This window comes from Plectropomus leopardus, chromosome 9 (genome assembly GCF_026936395.1).
Source record: "Plectropomus leopardus strain MGB_pleo_1.0 chromosome 9, ASM2693639v1, whole genome shotgun sequence".
Taxonomy (NCBI): Eukaryota; Metazoa; Chordata; class Actinopteri; order Perciformes; family Serranidae; genus Plectropomus; species Plectropomus leopardus.
In genome coordinates, this window is record NC_142184.1 from 14,185,418 (window position 1) to 14,201,726 (window position 16,309).

At 40.8% G+C, this 16,309-nt stretch overlaps 2 protein-coding genes across 6 annotated transcripts; one reads left to right on the plus strand and one right to left on the minus strand.

Annotated features, from left to right (window-relative positions):
• The first annotated feature begins 754 nt into the window (after positions 1 to 754).
• Positions 755 to 9,489, plus strand: LOC121947284 (transcriptional regulator QRICH1-like). 2 transcript variants are annotated; one of them, XM_042492265.2, is made up of 12 exons: positions 755 to 898; positions 2,196 to 2,484; positions 2,571 to 2,666; positions 2,769 to 2,909; positions 3,550 to 4,317; positions 4,428 to 4,605; positions 4,735 to 4,889; positions 5,008 to 5,122; positions 5,974 to 6,082; positions 6,290 to 6,438; positions 6,534 to 6,624; positions 8,261 to 9,489. In XM_042492265.2, exons 2-12 carry the CDS (start codon positions 2,230 to 2,232, stop codon positions 8,445 to 8,447), a joined length of 2,244 nt encoding a protein of 747 aa, XP_042348199.1. In that variant the 5' UTR covers positions 755 to 898; positions 2,196 to 2,229; the 3' UTR covers positions 8,448 to 9,489. The 2 variants fall into 2 exon arrangements, with proteins under 2 accessions (XP_042348199.1, XP_042348197.1); XM_042492263.2 differs by having other exon boundaries at positions 757 to 1,001.
• A 606-nt stretch (positions 9,490 to 10,095) lies between these two features.
• LOC121947049 (receptor-type tyrosine-protein phosphatase V-like) lies at positions 10,096 to 15,650 on the minus strand. Of its 4 annotated transcripts, XM_042491928.2 has the most exons (12): positions 15,485 to 15,650; positions 15,082 to 15,123; positions 14,870 to 14,963; positions 14,332 to 14,431; positions 14,152 to 14,242; positions 13,985 to 14,061; positions 13,739 to 13,873; positions 12,620 to 12,742; positions 12,326 to 12,486; positions 12,038 to 12,173; positions 11,621 to 11,682; positions 10,096 to 11,491 (listed from the first exon to the last, which is right to left on the minus strand). In XM_042491928.2, the coding sequence occupies exons 3-12, from the start codon at positions 14,872 to 14,874 to the stop codon at positions 11,257 to 11,259; spliced, it is 1,125 nt and encodes a 374-aa protein (XP_042347862.1). In that variant the 5' UTR covers positions 14,875 to 14,963; positions 15,082 to 15,123; positions 15,485 to 15,650; the 3' UTR covers positions 10,096 to 11,256. The 4 variants fall into 4 exon arrangements, with proteins under 4 accessions (XP_042347862.1, XP_042347863.1, XP_087938158.1 ...); XM_042491929.2 differs by lacking the exon at positions 15,082 to 15,123; XM_088082032.1 differs by having other exon boundaries at positions 15,082 to 15,650.
• Positions 15,651 to 16,309: the final 659 nt, after the last annotated feature.

The following is a 16,309-nucleotide window of genomic DNA, read 5'->3' on the forward strand; positions in this document are numbered from 1 at the left end:
AAACTTAATTGTTTTCTGTTGCTTTCCAATAACATTTTTTTTCTCTGGCTTGTGCTCTTTGGCTGTCTTTCAGTGTTTGAATGCAATTTTAATGTTTTCGTAATGTAATGTATTTCTGTGCCCCTGTAAAGCACACTGAATTGCCTTGTGTCTGAAGGGTGCTATATAAATAAACTTGCCTTGCCTTAAGAAAACAATATGATCTGCAATCAGGCAAATATCACATAATAATACTGAACCAATACTGATATCAGCCATAAAAGAACTGTGTGTTTTGATGCCTAAACCCCAAATTTTGCAAAGGAATGGTAGAAAAAATACATTTTAAGCTGCAAAATAGTTTCTATGGATATTAATATCTGACAGGGAAAGATGCACCCTCTCCTCCACTATTGCCAATGCAACAGAAAGTGAAAATAATTAGTCAAGCAGATATTTGGTCCAAACAGAAAGCGGTGTGGGGAAATGCAGACCATGCTGAAATGTAGTGCGTGGGAATTAACCCTCAACTGCCCAGAGCTCCCCGAGCGGCACCCAAATATTCAGCGCATCTCTTCGGGACTACCTTAAAAGATTCAGAAGTCAGTGAACCACTAGGAGCGTCTGTCTGGCATAACTGGGTGTTTAAGGTGGACTGACATCTACATGATCTTGACGGCCGCTCTCCCTGCGTGTGTCGCCTTTAACGGACCATCCTACTAGAGCCAGTTACCGCGATATCAAGCGGGGAAAATACCGCGATAGCAGGACAGGGTTACAAATCGCCTGCCTATTGGTCTGAGGGTACTGTTGTAAGATGGCGCCCAGCGAAATATGAGTGTTTGAGAAAAAGAAAAACTACAGCTAGCAATCTGACGAAAATAAAGGAAAATAAAGAATAGACCAGCCACACGGGAGCGTGAGTAGCACTTCGCTTCGCTGCTCGTTGGAAGACGAGCGGTGTTTCGAGGGCAGAGAAGCGGCTGTGAGCAGCTCGAGCCTCGGCCCGTTGAAGAAGAGAGGTAGCTAGCTAACGCGCCTGCTAACGTTAGCCTGCTAGCTTTGAACATAACAGAAAAGAAGGTAGTCGGTGTAACGTTATTGAGAGGAGATTCACCGGTTTTCTGATGCTTTCTGTGTTGTACCACCTGCTATGTAGCCGCCGTGTTGTTGTTTGTGCACATGGTCGCATTGTTACACTTTACTAAGCACAGCTGTAGCTGTATATTATTTGCAAACAACACGCGGCTAGTTAGCCGTCTACCTGGCTAACCTAGCTTGTTGTGTAATCAGCTGTTAGATTAGCTATTGTAGCACTACTGCACTATGCGTATAATCGTAAATTAATTGCGCAAAACTTGCGTGTTTTCATTATGTAGCAGCCTCCATCGCTGCTTTGAACACTGCATCGGATTTGGAAAGTGGCCGCGCTTTTGTCCCTGCTCGTACACAGTCAGATAGATTTAACCCTTTCGTATTACCATCTGTCTGTGTTGCAACTGGACAGTGATCTGTTGGGCACTTTGTAAACAATGTGACGTTTGACTGATGTCAACACAGAATTTTTGTCCGACAATTGTCTCTTATTTTCAGGTTTTCAAATGTTTTTGAGTTGCAAAATTTTCGGCATGATTGAAATGTGATTAATATTATTCTTTGTTTATACAGATATATACCCATCAGCCACAACATTAAAACCACAGACAGATGAAGGGTGAAGTAAACAGAGTGTATCATCTTGTTACAAAGCAAGCAACATGTGGATGCGACTTGACATGCTCCTCTCAACCAAACATTGTTGCAGAACAAATACATAGAGCAAAAACAGCTCAGAGATGGCCCAAGGACTGTCACAAAGAGATCAAGGTGTTTACCTGTCACCAAAATATACCGGATCCCAATCTGATCAAGCATCTGTAGGACTTATGGTAGCCCATCTCATAACCCACAGAACTCATGTGCCGTCTGAGCATGCCGTTGCCATGACAATGTATAATTGGTCTGCAACAGAGTTTGGATTGATGAGGTGTGTCAAGTAGCATCCACATGATTTTCCAGGACCCAAGGTGTCCCATCAGAAGATTGCATTGTTAGAAGATGATCAATGTTTATCATTTAATCCGTTATCGGTTTTAATGTTTTGGCTTGGTGTACAGAGTGTTAATAAGTCTGCAACTAATTCAAAAAAATCCTAAATGATTTCCTCCTGTCCTCAGATCCTCCCTATAAAAGAAGACACTGTCAGCAGCAATGAATAACTCCCTGGATGGTACAGGCTCCTATGAGGAGCTTGTGAGGCAAAAAGCTCGGAGCATCCCCCAGCATCGCATGAAGGAGTTTCTTGAGTCCTTGGCCAGTAAGGGCCCAGATGCCCTGCAGGAGTTTAGCCAGCAAGGAGGAGATACAACGACCACCACCACCACTATGGTCTACCAACAAGAGGCTAACTGTATCTACACAGACAGCACAGAGGTGGCAGGGTCATTGTTGGAGCTGGCTTGTCCGGTAAGTCAGCATACTAAGATGATCGTAAAGCAGTATTTTAAAGAAATTAAATAAAACTCTCTGACAGACACTGTCTCCTGATGCAGGTTCAGGTGCAGGTCCAGCCGCAGCAGCAACAGATACAGGAGTCCACGTCTCAGCAGCAGGCTGTACAACAGAATACAGAGCAACAGATAGTGCAGGTTTGTACCTTTTTATTATACATTTTGTGTTCTGTTTATCATACCAATCCTTTTTTTTTAATCATCGGCTTTCTAAATTGACCTCAACGTCTCAATTTTCAGGTGCAGATACAGGGCCAGCAGCAAGGTCAGATGCTGGGTCAAGTCCTCCAAGTGCCCTCTGGGTCCCATCAGCAGCTTCAAGGTGTGACTACTGCACAGCTGATTCAGCCCGGTGAACTTACTGAGGAGCAGCACCAACAGGTACACACTTAAACAAGGGCTGTACCTGACTCAGAATTCAGTCCAGTTATATTTGTCCCTTAAATACGATTATGAGATGATTCCCTTTTTCTATTTAAAGATTATAAGTTTGAATGGGGCTCAGTGGGACATTCAGTGTGACAGCGGTATTCATGTAAAATAGAACATAAACAAGATAACGGTGCTAATGACAGATCGACAGTGTGCAACAATATGAGCAATATTATATTTGCTGACACTAGATACCCAAAAAGCCAGTGGTGCATAAGTTGTTGTGAGCTGTAAATTCACCACTTTGAAGGAGAAGTGAGAAGATAATGTTATCTGTGAGCCTTACAGTGCAGATCTCTGCAGCAGCTTCTACTAAAGAGTAGCGTGACAGTCAAGAGCACTTACTCTGCAGCAAATCTGGGGAACAAAACAACCCCAGAAGCACATTGCACAGCACACTGACTTGCAAAAAACAAATGCTCAACTTGAAAGAATCTCAGTGTATTGAGGGGTCTCTGACTGATGATTTGAATCTCTGACTTTTGGGGGGCAGCTCTAATGTAAACACAGAATGGTAGAATTGCAATTTTTATCATCATCCAGAATTTGAATTTCATTACCATCATTACCTTTTTCCTGTATGTTTTAGCTGCAAGCCCAGCTGGTGGCAGCTGTTGCAGGAGGACAGCAGATTCAAATCCAGACAGTGGGGGCCCTCTCTCCCAGCCAGCAGCAGGACAATGTTGAGAGGAGGGTACTGGGAACCACTGTTGCCACATCACAGGGAGCAGGTGTCCTCCAGCCAGCCAAGAAGCGCAAGGTTGACATGCCCATCACTGTGTCCTATGCCCTGCCTGGTCAGCAAGTAGCCACAGTCCTGGCTATCCCTCAGGGACAAGGCCAGCAGCAGAGTTATGTGTCCCTGCGGCCGGACCTGCTAACTGTGGACAGCTCCCACCTTTACAGTGCCACAGGCACTATCACCAGTCCCACAGGGGAGACCTGGACAATCCCTGTCTATTCTGCTCCTGCAGCGTCCGGAGGCCGCGAGCAGGTCACACACATTGCCATCCCCCAGGAGGCCTATGGAACAGTGCAGGTTGCAGGGCCAAACACTACAACAATGACAACAATGCCAACACAAGTTACTGTTGAAAATGACAAGCTGAAAAGTCAAAGTCAAACAGTGCAGGCTGTGTCCAGCATAACAAGCTCTGGGGGAATGGGAGGCCAGGAAGAAGTGGTGCACACACTGGCTGCAAACACGCTGTTCCCAGCCCAGCTGATGAACGGAAACATCCACATCCCAGTGGCAGTGCAGGGCTACTCCAACGCTACACAGTCCCTCATCTGGGATCCACAGCAGCAGGTGCTGCACACACAGGGGCTGTCAGGGCAGGACGCGCAGCAGCTGCAGGTATTAAAACGTGTTATGTTGCTCTTTTATTTTGGCCAGATACACAAATAGACATGTATTGATTGACTGCATCATGAGCTAACAGTGTTGGTGTGTTTATGTCTGTGCAGGGTCAGACAGTGGTAGCAGAGGTAGATGGTCATGGCCAGCAACAAGTGCAGGTGCAGGAGCTGCTGCTGCCTGCCACCCTGAAGCCAGAGGAGGGGCTGGAGGTGTGGGGGCTTTGGGCTCAGCGGAAAAATGCAGAGTTGGAAAAATCTGACAAAAATAAGCTGGCCCCAATTGGCCGTAAGTGCAGACACACAATTTTTATTATAGCGTTACGGCAATATTTTGTTTTTGATGCTTGTCTGTATTGTTGTAATCGCTTCTCTTTCAACCAAATCACCAGGTTGTGTGTGTGTGTGTGTGTTTTAGGACGCCAGGCACTACGTTTCCAGGAGGACTTGGTGTCGTGTGCAGTAGCTGAGCTCTGCATGGGTCTGTCTTTGATGACAACAGAGGCTCGGGGGATGGAGGGAGAGTCTTATGAGGCGGATGTTCTCTACTATGTATTTCTGTGTATACAAAAAGTAAGTTCACGCAAACACACTCACCCTCTCCTTTCAGCATCCATTCAGTCTCTTTTAAGTAATCGGTTTTGAATTGGAAACACTGACCGCATCTTTCTTTTTCCAATTTTCCCCGCAGTATCTGTTTGATAATGGTCGTGTGGATGACATTTTCTCAGATCAGTACTATACTCGCTTCGCTCACAGTCTGCACCAGATCCTGGAGCCTTGGAGGCCATCTATTCATCCGCTAGGTGTGGACAGAACTTGTTTACCAAAACTTATGTAGACCTGCGATGTGTTTTGCTCTGTAATCAACTCTGTTTTTTCAACTCATTGTTCATCGCATATACAGTGTGTAATATTGAGTACAGAAACCTACCATGTTAGGGGTGTCACCAATCAAAAATTCTAACTCATCTCACCCCAATATGATGTTTCAATTTTCATAAAGATAACGATGGAACAAGTGTGCAAGTGTAGCCCCACACAGGATAATATTAAAATAAATTTGGTAGATAGCTACACGTAAGACACATACTGCCTGTACTGGCTTTGTTGTAATATCCACTGGGAGATTACACTCGCCATAATTTTTACAACTCAGTATAATGCTAATTTACTACGTATTATAACTGCTGACTTTTCATTAAGAGTGTGTATTTCCAGTTTTGTAGCTTATCATGATTAATAAGCTATCATGATTAATAAGATCCTGTGCTCATAAACGCAAACATATAAAAACTGTATTTAAAGATGTTTTTTATCAGTTTAAGAGTGAATGCAGGTTCCAGCTTTGAATTTATTTTTTTAAAAATCATTGTTTAATATAAAGCTTCAAGATATGCGTATAAAATGATAGCAATGACATACCTGACACATAGCATTGCAGTGAAAAAAAGAGATAAATGAAAAATAAACAAAACAATATTAATGACAATGACCCCACCTTCCACCCCAAGCTTTTTGTTGATCGGTCTAACACTGTAAATAACACAACTAGCAGTTGTCATTGATTACATTTTTAACTGATAGATTGTGCTATGCTCGCTGAAACTGATACACTGCCAGGTCTTCATAGTCATCTTTTTACCTCCTTTACCAGGTTATATCATCCCCAGTCATGTGACAGAGGAGATGCTGTGGGAATGTAAACAGCTGGGAGCTCATTCTCCCTCGACGCTGCTCACAACTCTGATGTTCTTCAACACCAAGTGAGTTGAGCCCGATTTTCTTCAGGCATCATACATAATGATATTTCTTTTTCTTGCATTACTGTCTGTTATATATTCTTGTACATAAGAGCAATTCCTAATTTGGACACAAATAATTCCTTACCCACATATTGACAAAATACAAATACGTGCTGTTTTTCTCTGTCTCCATACACCTATTAATGTATAAACTGTATGTTTTAACAGGTATTTTCACCTGAAGACTGTAGATCAGCATCTAAAAGTGGCCTTTTCTAAGGTGCTGAGACACACCAGAAAGAGTCCCAACAACCCCAAAGACAAGAGCACCAGCATCCGATACCTAAAGTCAACAGAGAGGTTCATAGGACAGAAAGGTAAGAGTGCACATGAATTGGATTTATGCTGTGATGTCTGAGAGGAAACCCTATATGAAGGGTATTAAATAGTTTTTGTGCTGTTGTTTGTTCAGTGACAGATGACATGTACTCAGAGCAGCTGGAGGACCCAGAGAACCCGCTGCGATGTCCCATCAAGCTCTACGATTTCTACCTCTTCAAATGGTAAATATAGACAGGTTTTTATCAGGAAATATGCCAGCATGTTTTTGAGGTGTAAAGGATTTGAATGTAATGAAATATTAATCTACTAAAAGAAGAAAACGGTTAAAAGATGCCTCTTTGTAGCACCATGTGTTTTTCACTCTGGCCAAGGTTAGGGTTATCAAACCATGATGAGAGCCAGAGTGTCTCTTTGAGGTGGTGCTGCTGCTACCTATTAAATAAAACTCCCGTCTTTGTTATTGACATGGGTTGTGGAGTACACGTTGCACTTAAACGTTCAAGTGCTTAGACTTGTGAAAACACTGTTGCTAAGCAACTGACAAAATATGGATGCTTTATAATAACTCTTAGTGGGTTTTTTTTTTCACCACTCAAATGGTAAAAGATTTTTATGTTTTCTGCCTTTTAATAATTTGCTTCAGAATAAAGGCAACTAACTTCTTTGGCCTCAGCTATCTATAAAAATGTCAGCGTCCTTTGCAACTTGTGAAGAGGGAAAAAAGTTTTTTATTAAATATATATACACATTCGAAAGAGAAAATGGTTTGCAGTGTGGGAATAAAATTGAACATGATCATATTTAACGCACCAAAAAAAGAACTGCAGTGCACCGTAGTCCACATGTGAAGACCCAATACCAGTGATGGCATAGATGGTGTTATGCACACATCTAAAAGAAAAACAATGACCAGTGTACCAAACTCTATCAACACCTGAGAGCCCATCTGAGTGAGAAAGCTGATTCTAGACAAGAGGCGAACGTCCTGCAAAGCACCCTAAAGCAAACCGCAACTGCTATTGCTGCAGTGCTAATTTGCTGCAATAGTTTTGGCGTCTGGTCTATTTTGTTTTCTATATTATTTTAGTTTAGCCAAGTATCACTGTTAGACGCGAAGACACACATACAGACACATTCACACACAAGCAGACAGACAGACAGAATTTGAATGTAAAAGGTACTAATTTCTGCTCTTTTATTGTGATGGTTTGCTGTGTTTCTCTGTTTTCAGTCATTGTAATATGAATATGTTTTGGATTTTGGATTTGAAGACATATTCATCTTTTATTCAGATTTTCTTTTTTACATTTTGTAGATTAAATTATTAATGGATATAATCTAAAAATAATCAGTTCCAACCATAATGTCAGTAGGATGAATGGTGCGGTGGCCAGTGCTTCCAGAATAAGAGCCCCATTATAAAAACACTGATTTAGCCTTTTAGGGCATTATCATGACCCTGTGCTATTATACCACTACCTTGGAATTATAAGGTCCTATGTGCCCCCCGAGTGCTTTTAAGTTTTTTGAGTTTCAAAGTTTTGCATCCAAATTGCACAAATTATATTAACCTTTTTGTTTTCCAAATAAGTTCAAAAAATGCATATAACTTAAAAACAAGCTCACATAATCTTAATAAGTTGTCACAGAAGAACAATATTTGAACAACTCAGTTTGGCAAATGTCTAAAACTTAAATATGACAGCACACCTTTCCACTAATCCTCTCCCTCAGTTGCACAAGAGTATCCGATAAAATCATATAGTAGGCAGAGACGGGCTAAAACTGTAACTTTGACATCTGGTGAATGAGTGCACGTGGAAAACGTGCTCACACTGTTCTCTGGGTCTCTGTCAGTCCGCAGAGTGCTAAAGGTCGCAATGACACCTTCTACCTGACTCCTGAGCCTGTGGTGGCTCCGAACAGCCCCATCTGGTACTCGACTCAACCAATCCCAAAAGAACAGCTGGAGCAGATGCTCACCCGCATCCTCGTCATCCGCGAAATCCAGGAAGCCATTAACATGTCGGAGAGCGTGCACTAGTTGGACTGGAGGATCAAACGGACTAGACTCTTCCTTTTTCTCTTCACCCAGCCTTTGATTGCTCATTATAAGTAGTTTTCTATTCTCTCACACCCTCTTGTGGTCTTTAAGGGTGGCATGTATATGTTTATATTCACTATGTGTGAGCATATCTTACATTCACGGACTGTACATAAAAACCGATACAGATAATAATTTGTCTTATTGAGGCAATCTCTCAACCTTACCATCATATTTGTTTTTCTTTCTGTTTGGCCAAAGGATGTATTGTCTAATCTTATTGGACCTGAACTCTAATTTAAATGTTATTTTAACTGTTGGTCATCCTCACCAATAGTCTTGAATTTTTCTTCCCCATTTTGTTTTAATCTGTAATATATGTCATATATATTTTCACTGGGTTGGCCTGTGCTACGCTGCTTCTCATAGACATCCCTCTTTGTTGCTCCTCATCTGCCTTGGTCACTGTTGAGTGTCACAGTGAATACCTCAGTGGTATTAAGACTGCATCAAATAGCCAAACATAGGCTGAAAGCTCATTTTCAAGTTGTGTGAGTTCTCCCCTTTTCTTTGTATTTCACGCTCGTCTGTTTTTCGAGTTCACACGTGGACGCAGCGAACTCTGGAGATGACTCGCTTGTTAGTGATTGTTGTTTGCTCGCTGTTGGACTCGCTCAGCAGCATTGAATCATGCCAGGACACAGACTTTATTGCAATACAGTGTCACCACTCGCCCTGCAGCTATTAGCACTTGCCACATGGTGGAGACGTTGGCAGACGGAGGGCAAAGGCTGCTGCTGGATCCTCCTTTCTCTCTCCTGTCCATCACAAACCCCCAAAACTCACCCGATGAGGGATCTATTGTATCATACATGTTTATTACATGACAGATGAGAGACTCTAAAGAGTGGGTTAGCCCTTTTATGTTCTATAATGTATAATACTCATAGCTCCTTCATGTACTGTAATGGGTTTCAGTCATCAAAGGAGAATGGCAGTGCCTGTGTGTTTTTGAAACATGACCTTTTTTGTACAGCCACTACACCATGTGTTTGCCTTTCTAGCATGCCTGCTTTCAATTCTGCACATGCGTTCATACACATACTGATAGCTTACACAACTTTTTTCCTGCATCTCCCGACGTCACTGCATAGACAGTGGAGGCAAATAAGGATACAAAACTATCGTTTGGCAACACACAAAAGACACCAGGGGTGGAAAAAGTACTCAGATCTGTTACTTAAGTAGATGTAGTAATTCCACAGTAGAGCTGCAAGGAGTAATCAGTGTTTAAAGTGTTCAACTGATAAATTCATTGTCATCTAATCTGATAATTAATTGGTTTTCGTAAAGTTTTAAGAAAAGGAAGTCATAATTCTGCTATTCCAGCGTCTTAAATGTCAATGATTTCTGTTTTCTTTACCCCTCTATTACAGTAAATTTGAATAAATTTAATACATTTTCTTGTTTTAACAAAACAAGATGTTAGGGGAGGTCATCTAGGGCTTTGAGGAACACTGACATTATTTTATAATTTTTAGATTTTTTTTTTGAACAAACAACTTATCAATAATGGGTGAGAAAAAAAATGCTGCATATTGATGTGGTATTTTGTGAGGCAATATTGTGTTGATACACAGACGTCAAGGATTTTTAAATACATTTTAATATTGCAAATAAAAATTTAACTTTTGGTAGCCTTCAACAATAATAAAATCAATTGCTTTTTCAGTCCATTAGATACATTTTGCAGCAATAAGAAATATTTGAAGAAAGAAACTTTATCTTTAAAATGCATCTTATTAGATAAATATGATATGATTTATATTTTAAAGAAGAAACATTGCAATATATGTTATCGCAATACAATAATACAGTATTGTGACATAATTATCCTGATAATTTGATAATGTCGGGCCTCTGGTGATTTCTATTGAGAAAATAGGATACAAGTAAAATAAATGCATAATAATGAAATGTAAAATAAGAATTAAACATGAAACAAATTTTTACTCTAGCTCTTTATCACGCAGATTTAGCGTGTACATGTATCACTTTATCGTGTAGAAATGCTCTGTTACAAGTACAAAAGTATTATCATAAAACTATAAAGCACCAGAAGTAAAAGTACTCCTGCAGAATGAGCCATTCCTGAATAGTATATATTATTAGATTATATTTATTGATGCATTAATGAATACATCACTTTAACGCTGCAGCTGGTAAAGGTGGGACTCATTTAAATAACTTTCTAATACTGCTGGGTAGCTTTATCTAGAATAATACATCAATGTTAGTTGATTTATGTTTCGTGTTAATACTCTGCAAAGTAACCAATGTTACAACAAGTGTAGTGGAGTAAAAAGTACAATATTTCCCTCTGAGATGCAGTGGAGTAGAAGTATAAAGTAACAAAAATAGAATACTCGCGTAAAGTAAAAGTAACTAAAAACCGTATATAAGTACAGTTCTTGAGTTAATGTCCTTAGTTGCATTCCACATGTGTGAGAAAACCTCAGTATTTAACTGCCTGCACAGGGAGCAGCCTTGTCATTGTCCCAGTGGAGGATCAGGTTTGACTTGAATGGCAGGTTTTTTTTTCTTCTCTTATCAATAGAATCTGCTGCGTCTGTGGTTCCTCACCAGCATGTATTTGCATGTTGTCAGGCCAGTTTTCCGCCTGCAGGGCTCATCACATACAGCACACACAGCATTATTTCTGATGTCTTAGATGCTGTATGAGGGCATGCATGATTGGGTTTTTTTTTTAGTCTTGCTTGTTTTTTGTTCTTAGCTTTACAATTTGAGTTCAGGAGGCGTGTGAGCCTGGATTAAACAGTGACGAGGAAGGCAGTAACCTCCTCAGCAGCTTCCCAGGGTGAAAAATCTGCTGCACTGTGTTCTGCGGTTGGTCTGACGGAGGTGTCTGTCGCTGATGGTGATGTCTTCTCCTCCCAGTTCGGCTCCCCCGTCCAGAGGAGCTGCGGGGTTGTTCTTGCATGTGCTGGTTAATTTTTGAATCGGCTCCCTGAATTTGTGGCCTGCTGGGAAAGAGGAGACGCCTAATTAAAATGTCAACTTACATTACAATGACTAATTATACACACTGCCTGTGCCGAAATTGAGTTTGGCGTGCGTTGGTGCTCAGTGGGAGCTTCTTTCTGTGTTCTCACCGTGCTGAGGTTCCTTTACTGAGCCAGTGCAGCAGACAATGATGAACAAATATGTACTGCTCCTGAGCACACACACAGAAATGAGCAGGTAATGAGTATCTCATGTTGGGGACAGTAGAGCACACAGTGTTAATGAGTACAGAGATGACAGATTTATGAGTGTCACAGTGAGAAAGCAATGGATTACATGACAGTGAATTACAGGTATGCATATATATATATACACTTAATAATACAGTCTGAGCAAGAACACAGTCCATTTAACTACATATTAAGTCCATTTTTTATGACTTAAATAAGCAGTGGTGATTTACTAGCACTAGAGTACTTTTTTGCTTTCTTATTGTTACTTCTACTTCAATAAAAGATTTCAATACTTATTCCACCACTGCAGGTGAATCTCAGTACTTGACTCACCAGATTCTGGACCATCCACATTCGATGTAGTCGTAAATCCTCCACAGCAGCTCTGATATCAGGCTGGATGCCCCTCACACACAGCTGCATCAGCCACAACAATGTCACAAATGTACCTGAACGCCCAACACCTGCACTGAAACACAAACAGAAGATTGACTTTACACAATGTCTCAGACACCATCTGATTGAAAACTTACATAAACTTGAAAGGGCCAAATTTTTAACATTAGTGAGTAAAGGGTTCCCTGAATGAGAGGGTAATGGGGTGAAGGTCAGAGGTCACACCTGCAGTGCACCACAGCCGGCCCCAGTCGTGGAATTTCTTCCAGTTTCAGTCGCACATGTTCAGTAAAGGCACAGAGCGAGGATGTGTCTTTAGGGACGCCTCGGTCCGGCCAGGTTGGGTAGTAATAGTGTGTGATTATCCTGTCTGTTGGACAGTCTCTCTGAAACACAAACACTTTCCTTCAATCCAGCAACTTCCTCTGTGATTGATCACTGGTGCAGTCAGTGCACGCAGAGGTAATCAGCAGCAGTTTGAAAGTACCAAAGGAGATGATGGATGTTTGTTTCGCTCACCTGTCTGAGGTTAATGGTGGTGATAAAATAATCTGGACCTTGTTTGCGGGTCACTGTTGTCACTTGGATCAGTCCATGATAAACTGTCCCTTGTTCCAGTGGCCAATACTTATCACAGAGCACCTGCACACAATTATAAAGACAAGGTTGTTTAAGACTTTTAAGGTACACTGATAGTATGTATAAAGGAGGCCCAGTGTGTAGGATTCAAGAAGATTATTTTGGCAGAAATTGAATTTAACATTACAAGTATGTTTTCTTTAGTGTATATTCACCTAAAAATAAGAATTGTTTTGTTTTCGTTATTCTCTTTTTATGCACATTATGCTCTTTTTATCTACATAGGGAGCAGGTCCTCATCTACATAGTTCACCATGTTGCACCGCCGTGTTCCCACAGTAACTCAGATCATATAAACCAAATGCTGGCTCTAGATAGGGCCATTTGCGTTTTTTTTATAGCAGCTACTGTAATTAGCATCTCCTCCATGACAAGCTGACACAAATTTTTGTTATTCAGCTTTATTCAGTGTTTTACACGTTTAAATGACCGTTTGTTTTGGAAAGGATGAGACCTCTGCAGATAATTTAGCTCCCGGTAAAACCACCTGAACGTTTGGATCCTAAGTTATCAAAGAAATAAGGTGAGCACACTTTAGCAGGTGCTCTGCTGGTGATCTGTCTCCAACATACCAAGAGGCATCAATGAAACACTGATTTATAATGTGAAAGTGCTTTACTCTGTGTTTTTACTGGTTTAAATAATTTGTTTTGGAGAGGAGGTCACCTCTGGAGATAATTCGGCTCTCGATAAAAATCTACTGACCTATGAACACTGAACGAATTCTAATAGGGAGTTCACACAGTTTCAGATGGTAACAATCTTCAGTCCACACTGCAAGATGCCACTAAATCCCAGACACTGCTCCTTGAAAGAAGTTGTTTGGCATTACAGGAAATTCAATTTTTTGCTTTCTTGATGAGAGTTAGACAAGATTTATATTCACAGGTAATCAGCATGCACACACACACATTCACACACACACACACACACACACACACACACACACACACACACACACACACACACACACACACACAAACTGAATGTCTTGCTCACTATGTCCTTGTGTCTCAGCGCTGTCACCATGACGATTATCCTGACGTTTTGCTCCCACACCATCCTCCAGAAGTCAGCAGTGGTGTTGTGCAAAGGACCCTGGGTGCAGATAAAGTCTCTTTCTGATCCTCCACCCTGAAAACAGACACACAGACATTAACAGACTGACAGATGTTGAGACAGACAGACGGACAGGTGGTAAAGCTACTGGACAGAGTAATGAAAATGAGGTGAATGAGTTCTTACAGGCACAAAATTTGCATTGATGTAGTCAGTGTGCGGTTGGGAGTTTTGAACAGACAGCCTCACGCGACAGTGATCATCTATAGATTGAAAGCAGACAAATTAAAATCTCATACCCTGTTAAACATACTCACTGTAATATTTTCTTGCATTATAAGTTGTGCACTTACATGGCAGTATGTAGGGGTATCTGTTCTTTTCTCTGTTGGCCGGCAAGTCCCCCGCTCTGGACGGGAGGTCTTTGCCAACTTTTTCCAGCTCCTTCATAGAGACAAAGATGTTAGTACACATAACAAACACTTATAGCTTCACAGATCACAAATCTGATCCAATTCAGTTTTAAAACGTACCTCAAACTCCTGTTTAAATCCTCTGTAGTCATTGGCTGTGAGTGTTTGGCATCGAAAATGAAACTCCTGCAGCATTTGGGCTCTTGAGACAGGTTGCACCCTGTGAGGCATGATTCTGTACATTAAACCACTTTAAAAACATTGGTGCACTCGGGCAAAAAGGACAAGTCTAGTGTTAACGTCTTGATGGCTGGTATTGTTTACACTTGCGTGACTGTGTGCATCATCATGGCAAAAATGTGCTCCTGGTGACACCCATTTTAGTGAGAACTAATTTTAGAAACTACTATTTATTTAGTTTTTAATCATTTTCTTCTTTATGGTTGTAATTTTTTGCTATTGATTTGTTACTTTTTCTGTGCTATTTTATGTCTGCTCTGTGATGTAGTTTGGGCTACATGATTGTATGAAAGGTGTGATATAAATAATGTTTGATTTAAGTTGTTCTGTCTTGTCATGGGACTTGTTTACAGTAGCAAAACTATAGAAAACTATCAGCCGTATCAATTCAGCATATTGTCCCTAAGTTTGTGCTTACCTCATGTCTTTTTTGTGTCCAATCTCGTACTTAAACACAAATTTAGCTGGACCTCAGGGTGTTGAATGATGCAGGAAGGATTTCAGGGATGGTGCTATGGAGAAGAAACCAAATCCTGTCACATAAAGTAAACTTTTACACACTTAAACCAATAAATCAATGGATAATTGATCAAAAAAGTGAAAATGAGTGGCTGAGAACATTGTGTCTACCTTTTGTTTTCCCCTCCCCCTGCATGTTATAATGTTTTCCTCCTGAACAGTGGTATGTGACACCAGAGAAAAACACTTACAGATGAGAAAACAGCTGTATCGCACATGTATGAGTTAGGTGCTTTAACAAACACATATTTGCATCTATTTATAGTTGAATTCAGCTTTTTTGTGTATTTTAACCAAGAAAATGATACATTCCAGTTTAAATGTATGTCCTGCACATATTATAAAATAGCAACATACTTGACAAGAACAGCCCAACACACAACACGGAACAATTAGTAAAACTAACCCGACAAGAAAGAAAACCTGCTCCAACAAGTTGTAAACCACAAACACCAACAGCGAGACACAACAGAGCAGAGTCCCAACAGTTTCAGTGTGTTTGTTTCAGGATTACCTTTCCAAACGGGCCTCTGTTGAATGATTAAAGCCTGAAGAGAAAAAGAAAAGGACAACTTTACACTGAGTCATTCTAAGGTTGTCTGGTTTTAATAATACTCTCTCTCTCTCTTTCTCTAACTTGGTCTCTCTCTCTCTCTCTCTCTCTCTCTCTCTCTCTCTAACTCGGTCTCTCTCTCTCAGGGGTGGAGGAAGTGTGATGGGTGGAGACAGTGGGAGGAGAGAGGAACACTAAACCTCTGTGGAGGATGTCAGTATAAAGTGGCCTCAGCTACCTTGTAGCCACTGTGTCATTCAATGTTAACTCCAAAAATTATTATTTGTATGTAAAATATTCACCCTGTGTTATGTTGACTATGTGAAGAAAACTTGAAGTAATAGAGGGCCTCTACGTAGGGGCCCGTTGATAAACTCTCACACAACTCATGCAAGCCTCAGTTATCCAGCAGTGTGCCCAGTACTTCCCAAATGTGTGTATTTTCAGTAAAACATGGGGAAGTGTTTAAAGTTTTAATGATAATGCAAGTGTTTGGGAAGTACTGATCATATGACTCTCTAAATGAGACTTGGATTATACAGCACAAGTTGTGTGGGAGTTTGTAGATGGATGTAAACAGATACTGTTGTATTCTTCATTCACCATGGAGACGTGAGAAAAAACAATTCTTCGGAAATTCAATATAACACAGGGTATGTAACTGATAAGCAAATGATCATTTGGGGTTGAAGTATTTACTTAAGTTACTAAAGCCATTTGTGACTGGAGCACATGGTATTTTATTCAGATTTAAGGAGGTGACTTAACCCACATTGGACATTTGTG